The sequence below is a fragment of the Diadema setosum genome, chromosome 17, assembly GCF_964275005.1.
Source record: "Diadema setosum chromosome 17, eeDiaSeto1, whole genome shotgun sequence".
Taxonomy (NCBI): domain Eukaryota; kingdom Metazoa; phylum Echinodermata; class Echinoidea; order Diadematoida; family Diadematidae; genus Diadema; species Diadema setosum.
This window is the reverse complement of record NC_092701.1, coordinates 889,189-908,039: the sequence shown is the minus strand read 5'-3', so window position 1 is coordinate 908,039 and position 18,851 is coordinate 889,189. Positions and strand designations below refer to the sequence as shown.

At 38.8% G+C, this 18,851-nt stretch overlaps 1 protein-coding gene across 1 annotated transcript in view; it reads left to right on the top strand.

Annotated features, from left to right (window-relative positions):
• LOC140241087 (uncharacterized) overlaps positions 1-11,189 on the top strand; it is a 105,874-nt gene extending 94,685 nt beyond the window's left edge. Inside the window, exons 18-20 of the mRNA XM_072320853.1 lie at positions 2,371-2,548; positions 3,231-3,300; positions 11,144-11,189. Of these exons, the coding sequence (XP_072176954.1) occupies positions 2,371-2,548; positions 3,231-3,300; positions 11,144-11,189 (294 nt within the window). The remainder of the gene's footprint in view (positions 1-2,370; positions 2,549-3,230; positions 3,301-11,143) is intronic.
• Positions 11,190-18,851: the final 7,662 nt, after the last annotated feature.

Genomic DNA, 18,851 nt, shown 5'->3' with positions numbered 1-18,851 from the left:
TTTACGAGAGGGTCTATCTAGGAGTGTTTTTGTATCTGCATCCTGTCTATTCATAAATATGCAATGTAACCTGATACTCTTGCCAGCTGGTTTATTTAAAATATTCTCGCTCATAACACGTGCACTTATGTGACGCAGTGTTACGCCATGATGAATTTACGACTTCGATGAAGTAGCACAATCGACTGCGTTGTATGTATGCAGTACATCCCCTACTCGGTTTGTTCTTGGCCAAGTGGTTTCTTTTTTTTTAACGATTTTATAACATAATCAGAATATTATTCATGATGGTAAAACTCTTCAAACAACTACAAGTAACATCGCTGTCATGATAACAAACAGACACAAAAACATTCACACACATCACATGCATGCAGGAACACGCAAAAGATTTACTTTTGAATTTATTCAATTCGCCGAGTTTTGGTAAATCCCAGGACTCGCCAGCGGAAGAAGAAGGCCAACATTTCATGCCGATAATGGTAAGCAGGTTGCCATGCCGAGATGGCTTTCATAGAAAATCCATAAGTACGACATTGCATTACTGATATAACACGAAGTAGTATGCTACAATACTTTATCATGTAAATGTGTGCTAATAAGGTAGGTGCGTGCACGCAACGGTCTTGACCGCCGCACGCACGCTTTTCACTTGAGTGTGACAATTTGCATACCGATGCAAATGAGATCGCCAGAGCGTGCGGCTGGTCGCTCGTCATTGGTCAGTTTCCCGACCGTTGCGAAGGTCTGAATGTCGTGAAAATTGCGCTCATGTTTGTCAATATTTTGCTTGTTTATAGACATAAGATATGACCAATCATCACAAAATGTTCACAGATGGCAACTTTGATGTATGTAGTCCCACAAAATATAAATCATTTTCAACATAGGCATCGTATTGTTGGTGAAATTCTAAGTTTAAAAATGCGTGTTCATTTCACTCTCTCAGCCCGAGTATACTCGGGACCAGTTCACAGCCTGGAAAACGTCAGCCCGAGTATACTCGGGACACGTCCTAAACGGGTTAAGGGTTTCTGGAACGAACTAGGGCTTTCTGTAGCTCAATCGGTAGATCAACGGGCTAGAAATCCATAGGTCTCGGGTTGGTATCCCGATGGTTCTTCGCTAATTTTTCCACTAAGATATTTTTTTTTTTCATTTTAGCACAGTCATATGACGTATTTTTACATTCACCTTAACAAAATCGATAAGTTGTGGATAATGCAAGAAAGCAGTTAACCTTATTCTCTAAACATCATACAATAAGTCACTTGTAAAGGAGCGAACAAAATTTATTAATGCTACCAGGAGCCCTTTCCGTGAAGAAATGGTACATAGAGAACTGGCAATTATGATTATTAGAGAATATGTGATGAAAATTGTATTTATTAGAAAGTGACAGGGAATATTAATTGAAAGGGAAGAACACCTAGAAAATAGGAAGGAGGCTTTAATTGGAGAAATGACATTGCTAACAGGAGAAAAGAGGTACTCATCAAGAAGAAAGCGAGATCATCAGAAAAACAAATCAAGAGAACGGGGCACTCAGAGGGAGAAAAGGGACAATTTTTAGATATGATGTTACTAGCGTAATCATCTTCATCTGATTAGGTGGGCCTTTGCATGAGGAGAAAATGGGATCTTATTTTACAAGTTCACAGTTGCGCTGAAGGATTTGTGAATATCATTTATATCAAATTCGTTACTCTAAAAGGTAAAGAAAGTATGTTTCTCGTGAAAGGTTACCATTTTTTTGGGGATGCACGTTTCGCACGACCCATGTTATACGAAATTTGTCTTTTTTCCTGTCTTGTTGTCTTGACGAATTGAACATTTATTTCTTTGTGTGTGTGTGTGTTTTTTTTTTTCGCTGTTTGGTTTGTTTTTCTTTTCTTTTTAAAAGAGGTTCGACGTGGACAAGGTGGGAGGATGTAGTTACAGAAATTATTTGGGTTGGAGTCTGTATAAAGATTAGCCATGTCGCGAGGTATTCTTAAATTGGTTACGGAAAGGACTTTCCATTATATATATATATATATATATATATATATATATATATATATATATATATATATATATATATATATAATATATAAATATCTGCATGCTGCCTTTCCTCTCTTTGGTTCCTTTTCCCCTTTTAATTTAACACAAATATTGAGCAACCGTTGAATTGTATAGTGAAAAGAAACCAAAAACAGGAGAATAAAAATTTCCTTTCACTCGGCACTAGACTGTTATATCATTGATATCATTACCTCTTGTGTATGTGTTTTTTAGGCAAGCATTTTTGATTATATGATATTGATTCTTAAAAGATTCACATCCTCAGGCATCTACGTGTTTGTTGTTATTTTCCTCCTTTTGCAGATCCGCGAGCTTAAAATGCTGTCACACCAAAGTTGGGAATCAATGCCAGCAGCATCAGCAAACCTGGCTGAATTTCTTTGTCGTCTGCCTGTTCTCGAACGTGCCAATCTCAACTTCCAGAACCTGCCTGACATATTTTTCGCGACTATGGACTCACATGACACACGCAATAAAGCAAGTATTACACATAGTATATTGTGTTTATCGATTAATAATGCACGTACTGAGTAACCTTTTAGCTAAACATTAACATTTATTACACAAGATTAATTTTTGTATTTTCCGATATCCGTCTGTTCAGGTCGATGCAATTTGATAGTAGTTCCATGTTATTGTCTGAAATAGTAGTGGAGCTGGTGTACTTCACTACGTCGAACAAGTTTATGCCGGAATTTGCATTACAACAAAAGACAAATTCAGTTTCCCAAATCATAATCTATGATCTCTTCATTATATACTTTACAGCTCAGTAATAACGAAACTTTTATAAAACGGTAGGAAATCCCGAGAATTTCGTTGCAACGATAATATTGAACCATGTTAAATCTTACAAACCTTGACATCATAATCACATGGAGTTGGCTTCCTGTCATTCGTCCATAATCCATTGAAGCCTGTGTTAACTAGGAGAATATGTTTCGAAATATAAAGGTATTTTTACCGATTTATTTATTTTATTTCAGTAAATTTCATTTATCATTTCTTATTAGCATTAACGCAAAGTGTCATTGCTAAACTGTGTTGCTTAGTTGTTGATTTTTTTCAAAAAAAAATCATTAAGAGCAAAATAAAAATTGTTTTGAATTGCTACGGGAAACTCAAAAGATCTATTGTGTTTTTGTTCATAATGCTACAGGTAGAGGGCATAACTATCGGCGGAAAACCGTTAAGAGAGTTGCTCGCTGACTATCAAGGAAGGAAGGCACACAGGTAAATGTCGTTCTTTGGTGCTTTGATGTTATCTCATCAATTGTGAAATGTAGTCTTAATCAGACTGAATTATGTCTATTAATGTTTTTACATTATTTAGAAGTTTGTATTTCGTTCGTCGTGTATCATATCCTGAAGATTAGATAGATATTTTACTGGGACAGCCAGTTAGAAACAATAGGAAAATAAAAAATTAAACCCTCGGTTGTAAACAATGCACGTACTATAATTGAATAAACTAAACACCGTGAACAAATTTCACGCATTTTCGATGACATATTTTTCCATTCAACAGATAATTAGAACGGGAGAGAAATTGTAATGTCTCATATATTTGGATGACGGTATGACTATGATTGTAATACGGTCTAAAGCGCATTTGAGGCGGACACTGCTCTCTACTTTTCTCTGATCACGTTTTCGGCCTGTCATTTCCTTTATCATGATCTACAAGGAAAAGACATTACAACATTTATCTATAAAGGGGCATAATGTGCCATAATATAATAAGTACACTATCATACAGTGCCATATGATAATTGTGATGTGATAAAAACATAAATCTTCTGAAATGCACTGTATTACCTTTGCTGAAATTAATCAATTACGTCAACATAAAAATGCAATCTAAATGAGCATCTCATCGACAGAAACGTGTTTGGTATGGTTCAAAACTAGAAAATAGGTTCAGTTTGTGTACCATACCTTCAAAATATACTAATCATCGTTTGCAGTACTTTAAACATGATGGCTTGATTGTATATATATACATATATACATATATATATATATATATATACCCTGCACCACAAAAACATGATTTTTTTAGACAGATTCCGAAAGAGCAGACTCAAAGCTTTTAATGATACTGTATATTACTCAATTTATACGGACTCTCCTAACCTATCTAAATTTTGGGGAAAAAAAAAAACACACACCATGGAAAAGTGTGAACTGAGAAAAAAAAAAGCAAACGGCTCCTAAGTAGGCCTATACGGTCTATTCCAGAGCTTAATCTTTACCAAGCCGTGCTGTCTGTGCGATGAATGGGACAAAAGGGAGGATGTAAACCATCGTAGCAACAGTGGAGGAATTTCAGATTAAGCTGGAACTGAGCATGCTCTGTTAAAACATTCTGTCCATAGTAAATGTAAACTCAATTTTGACTTGGTTGAACTATTTCACCTCTTTTGAGTCATCAGGGGAAAATCCAAGGATGTGATTTTTTGTTGGTTTTGTGATGCACGTCATATATATTTTATGTATAATTTACCAGTCTCGGCTTGTACCTTTTTACGCTATTCCGTTTATCAAAGTTGTTTTATTTTCCCTTTCTCTAATTACCACCATCACTTAGAAAAAATTGTCAGTTTCGTTATAATACATTATTTGGAAGAATCAAATTTAATGTAGTCATCAATGCACGTTTTTATCGAAATGTACGGGACTTTAAAAATTAAGAATGTTTTTCTCCCTAACAAAAATCACAACCAACAGGATAATCTTAGATGATATCCAAAACCAAAGAATGACACTATTACCTTTTGACATCGACCGCCGAAATTTGACGTGTTTGTCCATGGGTTTAACATGTTTAAATGGACGAGAAGTATTTATTCGCGCACACCTTTGTACCAAGGGGGTTAGGATCACTGGAGGAGTAGTACCTTTACTAGGTGGCCCCCTCTGCCCCCTGGGCGTCCTAGACTGGTCTCCCCATATCCAGCACCATGAGTAGCGCAATACATGGGACCTAGTCCCAAAAAACACCAGCTTCCCTCATGGTGAAGACCGACCATGTGCCTGTACGAGGCGCCCCTACCACGGCTGAACATGGCGGATCTAGGGGAGACAACCCCGATAAAAAAACATGCCACTATGGGCTGGTGGAACCCTCAACCCTGAACACCTTGGTTGAAAATCTACCTCAGGAGAAGGAAACCTCTGACTTCAAAACCCGGGCAGGTGGAACTCGTTAGCCTTGGCAGGCCATTTACCTAGGGACTTTGCTCACCTGAACCAACTAACCAAGCCTGTTTCGGCGGACCAGGCGGAAGAAATCTTGTGTTTCAACGGCTGTGAAGGCGACTCAGCAAAAGCACTGTGGAGTGCGAAGGGCATGTCAGAGCACGAAAGAAGACCTGGCCATCCACTGCAGCCAACGAAGCCCCCAGACGTAACGGTATATTCGTGCCACTGGAACCTGACTTCTGAGGCCGAGAGAGTGGGTTTGCTCCAGTGCAACAGTTCTCCCACTTAAAACCCATTCACGCACAGGTTACGTTGTGCTCTCTACCTATCACGTAACCCAACTTCTGTAAAAGTCCTGCAGCGATGGAGGAGCGGTGAAGCAACAGGTGGAGGTGACCACTGGCAGTTGTAGTCGCAATCCCACACGTAGGCGGTTCTGGACAAGTGGTCGCTCTTCTATGTACCCAGGGCAGCAGAGAAGTTAGGCAGCATCCAGGGCGACTGAGCAGCCCTCTTTAGGATAGCACTGCTCACCCTAGTAAGGGAGGGGCCTAGAAAAGGTGGCCTAAACATTGCCTGCCCTACTGCATCTGGTCAGTTTACCGCGGCTGACAGGATCATCCAACTCAGCGGTCGAAATCATATAAGGAAACAAACAGAAAGTAAAACAAAACTGCTTTTGGGAGCATGGAATGTCCGTACCCTCATGGACAGAGATGATGCAGCAAGGCCGCAACGGAGAACAGCCCTAGTTGCCAAAGAGTTGTCACGCTACAACATTGATATTGCTGTCCTTAGTGAAACTCGGATTGCAGAGGAAGGCTCACTCACAGAACCTACCACTGGCTACACCTTTTTCTGGAAAGGCAAAGCCCAAAAAAGAAAACAGGATCCATGGAGTTGGCCTGGCTATAAAGACCAGTCTGATGAGACAAATTTCAGACCTACCCACCGGTATCAGTGAACGGCTTATGACATTACGCCTACCCCTCAGTCATAAGCGACATGCAACAATCATTAGTGCATATGCTCCAACCCTAACAAGTTCAGAGGAAGCAATCGAAGAGTTTTATGCCGACCTCAGTTCCATACTCAATACGATCCCGGCCACTGACAAAATCATCCTTCTAGGAGCTTCAACGCTCGAGTAGGCAGCGACCATGGTCGATGGGACAGGGTTCTTGGTAGACATGGTGTTGGCAAGATGAACAACAACGGCCTCCTGCTGTTGAGTAAGTGTGCTGAGTTTGACCTCGTCATTACAAACACAGTGTTCAGATTGACAAACAAGTACAAGACTACCTGGATGCATCCCAGATCAAAACAATGGCACCTTATGGACTATATCATTGTTCGACAGAGAGATCTCCGGGACGTCTGCGTTACCAGGGTCATGCGAGGAGCTGAATGCTGGACAGATCACAGGCTTGTCCGCACCACCATGAACTTGCACATCGCTCCACATCACCATAGAAGACCAAAGCTTGTTCGTACTGCCTTCAACACAGCCAGACTCAAGCATCCTTTCGTCCTGCAGAATTTCCAATCTAGGCTCAATGAAAAGCTGTCTTCCACCGGACCATTGACTGGACACCCAATGCAAAAGTGGAACCAGTTGAAAGAAGTGCTGACCGACGTTGCCAAGCTAGAGCTTGGACTCAAGAAGCGACACCACAAGGAATGGTTTGATGAGAACAATGCTGCCATCGATGAGCTGCTTGCAGAAAAGAACAAGGCTTTCATGGAATGGCAGAACAACATTGACTCCATCTCTAAGAGGAACAGATTCAAGTCGTTACAAAAAAAAAGGCCCAACAAAAACTGCGCAAAATGCAAGATCAATGGTGGGAGAAAAAAGCTGAAGAGGTCCAGAATTTTGCTGACTCGAACCAATCTAAAGAGTTCTTCAGCTCCATCAAAGCAGTCTTTGGCCCTGTAAAATCAGGCTCCTGTCCATTGCTGTCAGCAGATGGAACCACCTTGATCAGGGACAGGGCTGGCATAAATGAGAGATGGAAGAAACACTTCAGTCAACTCCTGAATCACTCGTCTGCAGTTGAACAAGCCGCACTTGATCAGGTCCCACAGCAAACAGTGAAAGAGGAACTTGATGTTCCCCCATCCATAGCCGAAGTCAAGAAAGCCATCAAACAGATGAACCCAGGAAAGGCATCTGGCCAGGATGGTATTCCTGCAGAGGTGTACAAGGCACTCAGTGACCAGGCCTTTGAGGCATTCTACGATGTTCTTACCAGTATCTGGAATGAAGAAAAAATGCCAGCTGACTTCCGTGATGCCACTATAGTTGCCTTATTCAAAAACAAAGGCTCAAGAGCAGACTGTGGAAACTACAGAGGCTTATCCCTCTTGTCCATTGCTGGAAAAATTCTTGCCCGTGTCATTCTGAATAGGCTGATCTCCACAGTTGCAGAGAAAAACCTCCCTGAGACTCAGTGTGGTTTTCGACGCAATCGTAGTATAGTCGACATGGTCTTTGTTATGAGACAGGTCCAGGAAAAGTGCATTGAGCAGAACATGAACCTCTATGCTGTCTTCATAGATTTAACAAAGGCATTCGACAGTGTCAACAGGGAAGCACTCTGGACAATTCTTAGAAAACTTGGCTGTCCAGCAAAGTTCACGACACTCATTAGACTGTTCCATGAAAATATGACTGGTCAGGTTCTGTCAAATGGTGAACCTTCCGAAAAATTTGCCATCTCCAATGGTGTAAAGCAAGGTTGTGTGCTCGCCCCCGTGTTGTTCAACCTCTACTTCGCACAAGTCCTGTTCCACGCTGTCAGAGACCTTGACCTTGGCATCTACATCAGGTACAGATTAGATGGGTCGTTGTTTGATCTGCGACGCCTTGCAGCAAAGACAAAGGTGTTGGAAAGGCTCATTCTTGAAGCTCTGTTCGCAGATGATTGTGCTCTGATGGCACATGGAGAGAACCACCTACAGTTGATCGTCAACAAGTTCTCTGAAGCGTCGAAGATGTTTGGCCTTACAATCAGCCTCAGAAAGACAGAAGTCCTCCTCCAGCCAGCACCCAACAGTGCACCCTGCCAGCCAAGCATCACTGTTAATGGCATACAGCTTAAAAATGTCAAAAGCTTCAAATACCTGGGCAGTACGCTCTCCAGTGACGGTACTCTTGACAATGAAATAGCAGCAAGAATACAGATGGCCAGCTTGGCACTTGGAAGACTACGCACGAAAGTCCTACAACACAAAAACGTTCGCCTTTCAACCAAACTCAAGGTGTACAATGCAGTTGTCCTGTCATCCCTGCTCTTCGGCTGCGAAACATGGACCCTGTACCGCAGGCATACCCAAAAGCTGGAACAGTTCCACATGCGCTCTCTGCGGTCCATTATGCATATTCGATGGCAAGATCGCATCACAAACCAAGAGGTCTTGGACAGAGCCAGGGCATCAAGCATTGAAGCCAAAATCCTCCAAGCTCAACTCCGATGGTCCGGTCATGTCATCCGCATGGAAGAGTCAAGAATCCCTCGTCAGTTCCTCTATAGGGAGCTGTCACAGGGCAATCGCAATCAAGGCCGTCCCAAGAAACGTTATAAAGACAATCTTAAAGCCAACCTCAAATGGGCGCATTTACAACCCCGTGAACTTGAGACAGCTGCTGTAGACAGATATCGATGGCGAGCCTTAACAAAGAAGGCTGTAACTGCCTTTGAAGTTAACCGCCGCCAACGCCTTACAGCTGCTCTGGAGAGACGGCATCAAGCTGCATCTACCTGTGTCCCACCGTCTGGCATCCCATGTCCCACCTGTAACCGCGTGTGTGCCTCCAGCTTTGGACTACGCAGTCACATGCGAACACATCAACGAGGGCGCAACACCTAGTCTTCCTCGGACTTCGAGAGACAACCAAGAGAAGAAGAAGCTCTTAATCAATGCCAACTTTCAAAGCAGTAGCGATATCCTAAAGGCACACTCAATCACACTATATTCTGCCAAATAATGCTCCAGAAAAACGGCTAGAACGCACACTTTCCTGACTGTTTTATGATCCCAAATTTTAGCATAATGTAGAATAAGAATTGACCTTTCAGAAAATATGCAAAAGTCAACATCGGATTAAAATCAGTGTGTGCGACCTTTTGTTCGTTTTGTGGTGCACGGTCACATAGGGTATATATATATATATATATATATATATGTACATGTATACAATCATACAGTATATTTATGTATGTACAGATATATATATATATATATATATATATATATATATATATATCTTTATTTATTTATGCATTTATATGCTATGGTGGAAACCCTGTGTGCCACATTTTTCTGAGACACAAATGTTGTCTTGCTTTGAGAAAACAGTCTGTATTTCAAATATGTGTTACTTTTATTTGTGACCGTGCACCTCAAAACGAACATAAAGTCGCACACACTGATTTTGCGTGAGGACTGAAAATAAGTGAAATGGGTCAACCTAGCCGAACTTGACTTTTTCATATTTTCTGAAAGAGCGGGCCTTTTTTTTTTTACATTATGCTAAAATTTGGTTTCAAAAAACGGGCAGGAAAGTGTGTTTTTTTAGCAGTTTATCTCGAACATTTTTTTGTAGAATAGTGTGATTAGGTGTGTCTTTAGAATCCCTTTTTCATTTCTGAAAAACCTCGTCCACACCCTTCACTTTCAATTCTAATAACTTTTGAAAAGATAGCGCTGCTGCTTTGAAAGTGGGCATTAATTATGGACAGAATATGTTAATGAGGCATGCTTATTTTCAGTTTAATCTAATAATCCCTTCATTGTTGTTACTCTGGTGGTTTACTTCCTGTTTTTTGTCCCATTCATCGCACAGCCAACCGGTTTGGTTAAGATTAAGCGCTTGAATAGACACTGTACTTCAGAGCCTCTTTTCTCAGTTCACACTTTTCCTGAGTTTGTGCTTTCTTTCCAATATCTAGATAGGTTAGGAGAGTCCATTTGATTTGAGTTATACATCATTTTAAAGCTTAAAGTCTGCTCTTTCAGAATATGATCTTAACTAAAAATTCATGTCTAGCGACTTTTTGTTTGTTTTGAGGTGCAGTGTCACATTCATATCTGTTAAGTTAGACATAACTAGTGTAAAGTTGAAGAACAGATGCCAAGCTTTTCTTTGATGTGAATTGTACAACAAATCTGTGATCCTTGTTCTTTCAAATGATTATAGTAGCTAAATTATTGTAAAGGTGTGACTTTTGCACACAGAACAGTGATAGAAAAAAAATTGCTTGATAGTTAATCACGACATCAAATTCAAGCTATATGTGAGAGGAACAAATTCGCGAGAAAATTGTTCATTTTAATGCAGCAGTTCGCGATTTATCGATCGGTTTCGGCGGGTTTCTGCGTTTCAGCGGAATGTGCGAAGTTCGCACGCCGTCGCCTGAGTCGGATGTGCGAAAGTTGCAGATAAAGAGAAATAATTACTTCTAAAATAAGATAATCGAAACCTATTAAAAAGTAATTGAAATGAGATGACAGTTAAATGTAGAACCATTGGAAATAAATATTTAAAACTTAAGGTTTGATTCACTCAGTCATGTGCAAAAGGATCCTTGAAAAGGCATTCTATTTCTAAGTGAAAGTAGCTCCTGATAGGAAAAAAAAAATCACATGGGCCGTATGAAAGCCTATAAACATTTCTACAGTGAAATACATTTTTCCTTGAAATACACGATATGTGCGATCGGCAGATACACAATATGTCAAGCATAATATTAAGAGAGATGTCTTTCTTTATATCGACAATAACAACCTGTATCTTACAAGATCATGGTCATGATGTTTTTAGTGGTACTGTTCACCATTCTTATCATTGCTTCTCACTCTCAAACAGAGACGCAGCAAAAGCAGCTACTAAGAGTACCGGGAAAGACTCGTAATAGACTATGGTATTGGGCATGGAAGTTTACCAGTTTCTCACTAACTTGGAAAGAGCAGAGATGGAAATGTTCGCAGAAGCACTTTCTCACCAGGACCAACTTGGGAGGTATTAAGAGGACATGCACCATGGATATTCATGGCAGAGACAAGTAAGAGAATGAAATCAGGTCAGGAACGTCACAAACATTATCGGGGCTCTGATAAACCAGGCCCGACAAAGAAGAAAAGCAAAACAAGAACAAATACCAAGAATCGGGAAGAGGTAGGGAAGAAGCAAGAGAGGGAACGTTGACGAGCAAGATCACAAAGGCACTGGACGAGAGACATTGAACCAGGAATATACCGGGAAAATGCACAAAAAAGAACTTTACATTTTTTTTTCTCTCATTTTCTTCTGCAAGTGAGCGCACTGCTCATTGACGTTTCTCCATGAAGTGGTGTCTCATAATAACAATATTGATTAAACGTTAAGTTTGCTGCATAATTATGTCTAAACATTTTATGAACAACTTCAGGAGACAGGTGAATAATTTCATAACGTCAAACATTTGAGTTTAGTGAACACCTAAGATTAGTATAAATAAGTGGGCGAGGGGGGGGGAGGATCAGTCTGCAATTACCTGATTACATTTGTGTACTTTACTATGACAATTATCTTAAATTTTGTATAATTTTTGATAATTTCATTCTGTACATATTTGTATGTCTTAAGTTTTGTCCATTCCATATGCTGTTTTGTTTTGTTTTGATTTGCTTTTTTTTACTCATTTTCAGTTATGTAACTTTTGTATTGTAAAATTCGTTTTGTATTGTGTATTTTTGATTCACGGACTGGCTGAAAAACAGCCTCCGGCTGAGCCCAGTACCGTGACAAAAAAAAAAAAAAAAATGAATTAATTAATTGATAAATGCATGAATAATTAATATTAATATCACTGACTTTTGTCTTGATTTTAACTACCGGTCACTGCCGGTAATACTTTTAATCAGTCAGATATAAATGTTCTAAAATAAAAATGCGGTCTAACACGAGCAATGTTGTCATTACTGAGCCCTTCTTGGATAGAGTTCCACTGAAACTTTAAAGAAATTCCTAGATGAGTAGAAGATGTTAACTATTTTCTTTCAAAACAGTCCGAATCAATATTCCTGGCTCTTCTTTCTCCTTTGAATGTAAAGTATTCAACACTTTTTATATAGTTGGGTTGTACAACGGTTACTGTTATTACTATCAGCGTTGGACCATAATGTGGCCAAACATCTGACACACATTGTACAAACTGAATTTTATCTGCTATGTATATCTTTGATATGCAGAGAGAAACTCTCAATATAACATTAATGAACATAACTTACCTGCTTACGCTGATATAGAAAAGGATGTTCTATCCTTCTGCTGTAAGTTTGTCTTCAAACAGACTTTGCACATGTAATCGAATACACTTGTGTACTTATTCAATTTGGATAATAGTCAGCATAATATGCCGATATCATAGTATGTACATACGCTCATTCCTGGGTATTATTTGTCATTAAGCCCTGTCAATGTTATGCGGTGTCTGTGTGGGAGAGTTTTTCGCTCTATTTTATCTTTATGTAAGATACGAAAGGATGATCGGAAATTTCCACGTGTAAAGGCAACCTGCTTTTTTGTGTATACGATGGTTTATCAACGGATTCATCGTCATCAATGTGAATGCGATATCAAATTGTTCATGTCACTGTGCTTTTATTGCCTAAACATGTATACAAACGTGAACTTTGTTTGCGTTGAAAATCACAATCTCAAGAAATCGGAATATGTGTTTAAATCTGATACAACATTGATTCGTAAGAAAGCAGCGTGCGAAAAATATAGAAAATGTGGGATAAAGTGAAACACGACAATGATTAAATAAAATACAAGAAATATGTTGTATTTTGAAGCATACTGAGAAATATATGTCACTATTGTAGCTCATTACATATTTTGATACCAACGAATTGTTGAATGTAAAAGTATTTAAATGGTTTTATATTGTAGACTTTATTTCACTCCTTTTTCATACTTGCAAATGCTGTGAGTAAATGAATGTAAGTGTCTTGGTGCGTCGTCGCCTTTTCTCTCATATTTTAAGAGAACATTATAGTCAAATATACTTCCCTGTACGTACGCCATATATTGCGAAGATGTAGTCATAAGTGAAAAAAAAAAAACTGTGCATTGACAAATGTAACTCTCCTTTCCTCTCTTCTATTTGCACGAATTATAGTCCTTGCCGTCACCACAATCCATTTTCCCTTTTCTTGACTGTCGAAATAGGCCTACTGTTGTTTCCCCATGTTCTTCATTTTTACTGACAGACGGCGTGACAGACATGATGGAAGATGCTTGGACAAATACGGTCTAGATCGTGTTTATGTAAAAAAGAATCATGAAAGGCAGTTCACGTACACAAGTCTTGCAAAGCAATATTCTTAGTGATTCCTCTTTGCCCTTTAATCTCTTTGTTTCGTAGACTGTAACGCTATATTTGATGCGTAGGGTATTCATTTTGTCATGGAAAATACATTTCCTTACGTGTCTAATGTAATTCATGTTACACGGATCCCCCACGATTTAAGGTACCGCTTTTGATCAGGGGAATTGGGCTGTCTCGATTGTCAGTATATGCTACCCTCTAGCACTTGCTTTGTGAAGTAATCCGTTTAAGATGAGTTTGATTATAACGATCCGTGCTTATAGAGCGAAGTTGCTTAGAATTAACAGTAGAAAAGCTAACATTACCTTTTTTTCCTTCATATCTAACGAGGACATTCCAGATCTGATTGGGATTGTGGATGAACTACACGCTAACTGCACACTAAAAATATCACCTACAAAGTCAGGAATTCGTTGAGCTGAGGTCATACATTTATTTTAACCTCTACTCACCCCCACGGTTCCCAAGGGTCATATATCATTGATATCTATATCTGAAAATGTTCTTTTTGTTACTAAAGAAAGAAAAAAAAGTAGACTTTGTAGTCAAAGCCGTGGAGAGACACGTGAGTGCTTTTCCCGCAATTTTGAAATTCGTTGGTTGCATGCGTTGCATGCTGTATTGACTGAAAGTAAAACCCTCAAGTAGACACTGGTAGAGTCATTTGTCATTATTGTTGTTTGGATATTTTGTGACTTTATTTTACTGAACATTTCATGCTTGTGTATGTCAATTATGTTCAAGTCTTGTTGCGTGTTATATGCGTTATCTTGGGTAAAGTTGTTAATGACAAAAATACTATATGTAATTAGGAAACATTATTGTTTTGAATGCACTAACAATGAACCGGTTATAACCAGGTTATGTTGTTGTAGGATTTTATTCTTCATGTTGAATGTTGTTTTTTTTTTTTTCGTTTGAATAGTGTACCCTGTGTCACGGCTCGGTAGAAAAAAAAAAAAAACCCTCTTTATTTGAATCAATTTTTGGACTTTGCATGTGGATGTCATGCAAAGGAAGTAATCTGGTAGTATTATATAAAGCTTACTTGTTACGGGATAGCCACTTACAAAAAAGAAATCTACTGTGTGTTCTTTTTTTCTTTACAGCACAACATTTCAGTAAATGCAAAGTGTCATCATTATGACAATGCTTTACTTATTTTTATTTTCCAATTAATTTAGTATCATTGTATTAAGAATGTGTTTGCATTTGTACAACCGTTATTAATGTAGGTACGTGACTATGTCAAAAGTGGTTAAACAAGGTTCCATTTCACCTTTTCGCTTCCTTACTGGATGTAATAAATTGATACAAGAAATTGGATCAACTTTGAGGTTGCATTTGATGCGAGGTGCATTGTGTCTGCTTGCGCATGGTGGTATGTATAACTATGTATACTAACTGTCAGATGTAAACGGCACGGAAAGTTTTTTTTTCCCTTTTCTCCTACCCTCTTGTTAACGGTGGGCTACTGTCTAGGTAGAAAGAATTTGTAGGCCAACAGCTGGCGAGATCGAGGGTTTGCAAGCTGCATCCTTCTCGCAGGCTGGTAAGAAATGCTTGGCTGGGTTTCCCGCGAATTTTGTTATGATTCGTTTGGTTATCAATAAAGGCCGCACCCCGGTATTTGAATAAAAATAATGCAAGCGACAGTGAGTAGTTAAATTACGGGTTAATTATTATTGTATTGGTATGGGAGTGAAAGGTTAAAATTTAGGGATTCGCACTGATTAAATGTATGCAAGGTTAAGGGCGAGAGAGGGAGCGTGAAAGAGGATAGATAGCGGTGAAAGATGAATAGGAGATGAGAAGCTAATCCGACGCGAGAGTGGAAAGACCGTTTGTGCCCATTGGGAAGGATCCAGGCTCGCCGAAATAGGAGGGAATCCAGGATGAGACTCCGCCGAGATCCGAGCTAAAAGGCTGTGAGGGAGAAAGCGAGAGAGAAATTGTAGCTGTGATACTCCAAGGCTAAAGAATTCCTGCTGCAGAGGGGAATTGGCAGACGGGGCACCGGACGACAACTCCGAGGGCAGACGGCAACTCTCCGCGCGGGTGAAGGGCAGAAATAACTGTAAATGGAATTTATATGCTGATTTCAGTCACTTCTTTCCAGTTAGTTTTTTTAAAGGACCCAATAGAGGCGCTGTTAAAACGAGGCGCCCGGTACGTATTAATTGAAAGTATTATGTTTTTGTATGTAGAGAATGAATTGATGTGTAAGGTGAGAATGAATTGATATGTGGAAGAAAGTAGGGTTGTAATTTTTGTGCAGAAATAAAAGACATGATTATGAATGTCAGATTGAAAGACATCAAGTTTACATAAGTAATTCCGATGTTGTTATAGCTCTAAACAAGAAGTTTGGTTATCGTTTATGCACACATTGTAATGATTGGTCATGAATTCGGAAGCTAGGAATTATGATGAAGGGATGAAGGTAGAGAATTGTTTTGTGTGAACCTAAAGGAATAATTATAGCACTAGTAGGTATTAATTATTGGCCAAACAGGGCGCGAATGCCACGGTGTTATAAGATGATTTTGATATTGATATTATAACATGATTTTTATATTGCGGTCATAAGAAGATTGTGATATTCATGCTATAAGTGTGGCACAGAATAGTCGCCATGTAGTCGGGGAACATCAGAATGAGGATAGGAGAGTATTAGCATGGATGGATATCATTATGTTAGTGATGGCTTATTGTAAATTTACAGCCGCATCCTTATATTGCTACGAGCTGAGACAGCGGCATAGCTAAGAGCTGAGACAGCCGCATAGCTACGAGCTGAGACAGCCGCATTGCACCCTGGCGATCTACGAGACGCATGAAGGGCGCCCTCCAGCTCCAGTCCAGTGTCATGGGACACCGAACTTGGCGAGATAACTCCTGACAGTTGGGACTAACAGGAGCTCCGTAGGCGGTAGTATAAGTGTAGTGTAATTGTAACAGGGAGTTTGATGAGTTGATTTAATTCAATGAATCCAGTGGAATATTTGATTTAAGTATAAATTAAAATAAGATATTATTAATGCTAAATTGTGTTATGATGAGAGTCGTCAGAAAACATAGAACCCGCAGAGGAATTAAATTTTTGTTTATTGCATTTTGCACTTAAAGAAAAATCTTCACGCTGTGTTATTTACGTGGTCCATACTAGAGTAAAGTAGCGCAGTAAGTTCCCCCTGGCACTATCCAAACGTGTCCCTTCTTTCAATTCAACTTGTCAAATAGGACCTATATACGTGGTAGTGTAATGATAAATTATTGTCTGCTTGCACTGGTGTATATAGTCATTGTCCCCAAAGTCAACCATGGTTAAGATTCTTATCTCCTAATACGCTTTGATGTCTATGTTGTTTAACTTGATTTCAATAAAGATTCCCATAGAATCAATTGGTATACAATGGCTAACATGCATATAAACTATATGGAGAAAATACGCTTTATATATAAAAAGTAGGGGAAAATGTAGAATAGAAGGACCGCGGACATATTTATTGTGATTTTATGCTTCCGTATCAAATTAAGATAGACGACATCAGTATTTATAACAGCATTTGGTGTTATAATTCTTATGACGTCGTAGAACAGTATGTGTCAGTGTGTATTAGCAATAAAGTGTAATTCTCGTTTGCTTGCTTTAACTTTATACAATGAACTGTAATTTTCATTTTTTTCTCCTTATTTGGTGACTGTTCGTGCACACCGACATTTGTTCATGCGCCAAATAGGTAATCGTGGCCGACAAGTTTTCTTACGAAAGGTTTAGGAAATGCTCACAACACAATTGTTTTCCAGTTTGCAATGTACACAAGTTGTATGTAAACAATACATCATGCACTCTAAAAACGCAAATGTTGAATCAACATTTAAAAGGGCCGAGGAGTGACAGTATTTTTGAAGTGTTGCACCCAACTTTTAAAGTAACATTTTAAATGTTGAATCTAGCAGGATAACCAACACTTTGAAAATGTTGTCACTTCTCGGCCCTTTGAAATGCTAATTCAACATTTGTGTTTTTAGAGTGTGGGTTTAAACAACATTGTTCTACCTTGACTGCTTATGATTTTTTGTTTCATTATTTTCCTTTTCAATTCACTTTTTGTTACGACGTCCTAGATGGAAATAATAAACATGCTCTGTGTGTTGTCGTCGTTTTTTGTTTCCCGCATCGTATTTCGCTGAGTTAAACATGTTAAATAATGTGATTATCATTAAAAAAAAAAAAAAACCTCCCTGTAGGCAATCTCCGATGGCGAATTCCTCACAAGTAGGCTTGATGGCTTTAAGAACAGATGAAAAAGAGTAAAAATATCATAGATATTTCATTGTCGTACTATTGTCAATCATTGTTATGACACTGCAAAAATATATTTTCATATTGTGTTGTATGCTTTCCAAAAAAAAACCTGAAACTCAAAATACGCCTACTGATAAATGAAAGCCCCATATTCTAACATAACGTTTAAGTCACGAATGGTATTTTGATGTACAAATGTAGTTTAGATCAAATCAGCAATATGCATAGGAATTGATTGTTTTTAAGGTTTGTCTTTGTTTCTTCGTTTATTTCACCCCTCAATTACAAAATACATACAACATTTGTACAAACACGTTCACACAACCTCATTCGAAACATAATTACAGCGTATTCACATTTAAACGTTTTTATCTTTTCTTTTCAAAGATGATAGCTTCGTGTTGATAAAAGTGAAGCTGCCTGAAAATTAAATATTTAACCCTGCACCACAAAACGTCGCCAGACTTGGAGTTTTAGTTAAGGGCAGATTTTGAAAGAGCAGACTCTAAGCTTTAAGATGATGTATAACTCAATTCAATTGGACTCTCCTAACCTGCCTAAATACTGCAAAGAAAGCACACACTCTGGAAAAGTGTGAACTGAGAAAAGAGGATTTAATCTTTCACATCTTTCAATCATTAACCTGTATAATCTTTCACCAACCCGGGCTAGCTGTGTGATGAAAGAGACACAACAGAGGATATCAACCACCGAAGCAACAACAATGAAAGGATTATCGGATTGAGCTGAAATTGAGCATGTTGTATAAACAAATTTTGTCCATGGCTAATGCCAACTTTAATACAAAATAGTAGCGTTATCCTTTGAAAAGTTATTAGACTTGAAATTGAAGAGTGTACAAAGGATTTCATGAAATGAAATGGGGC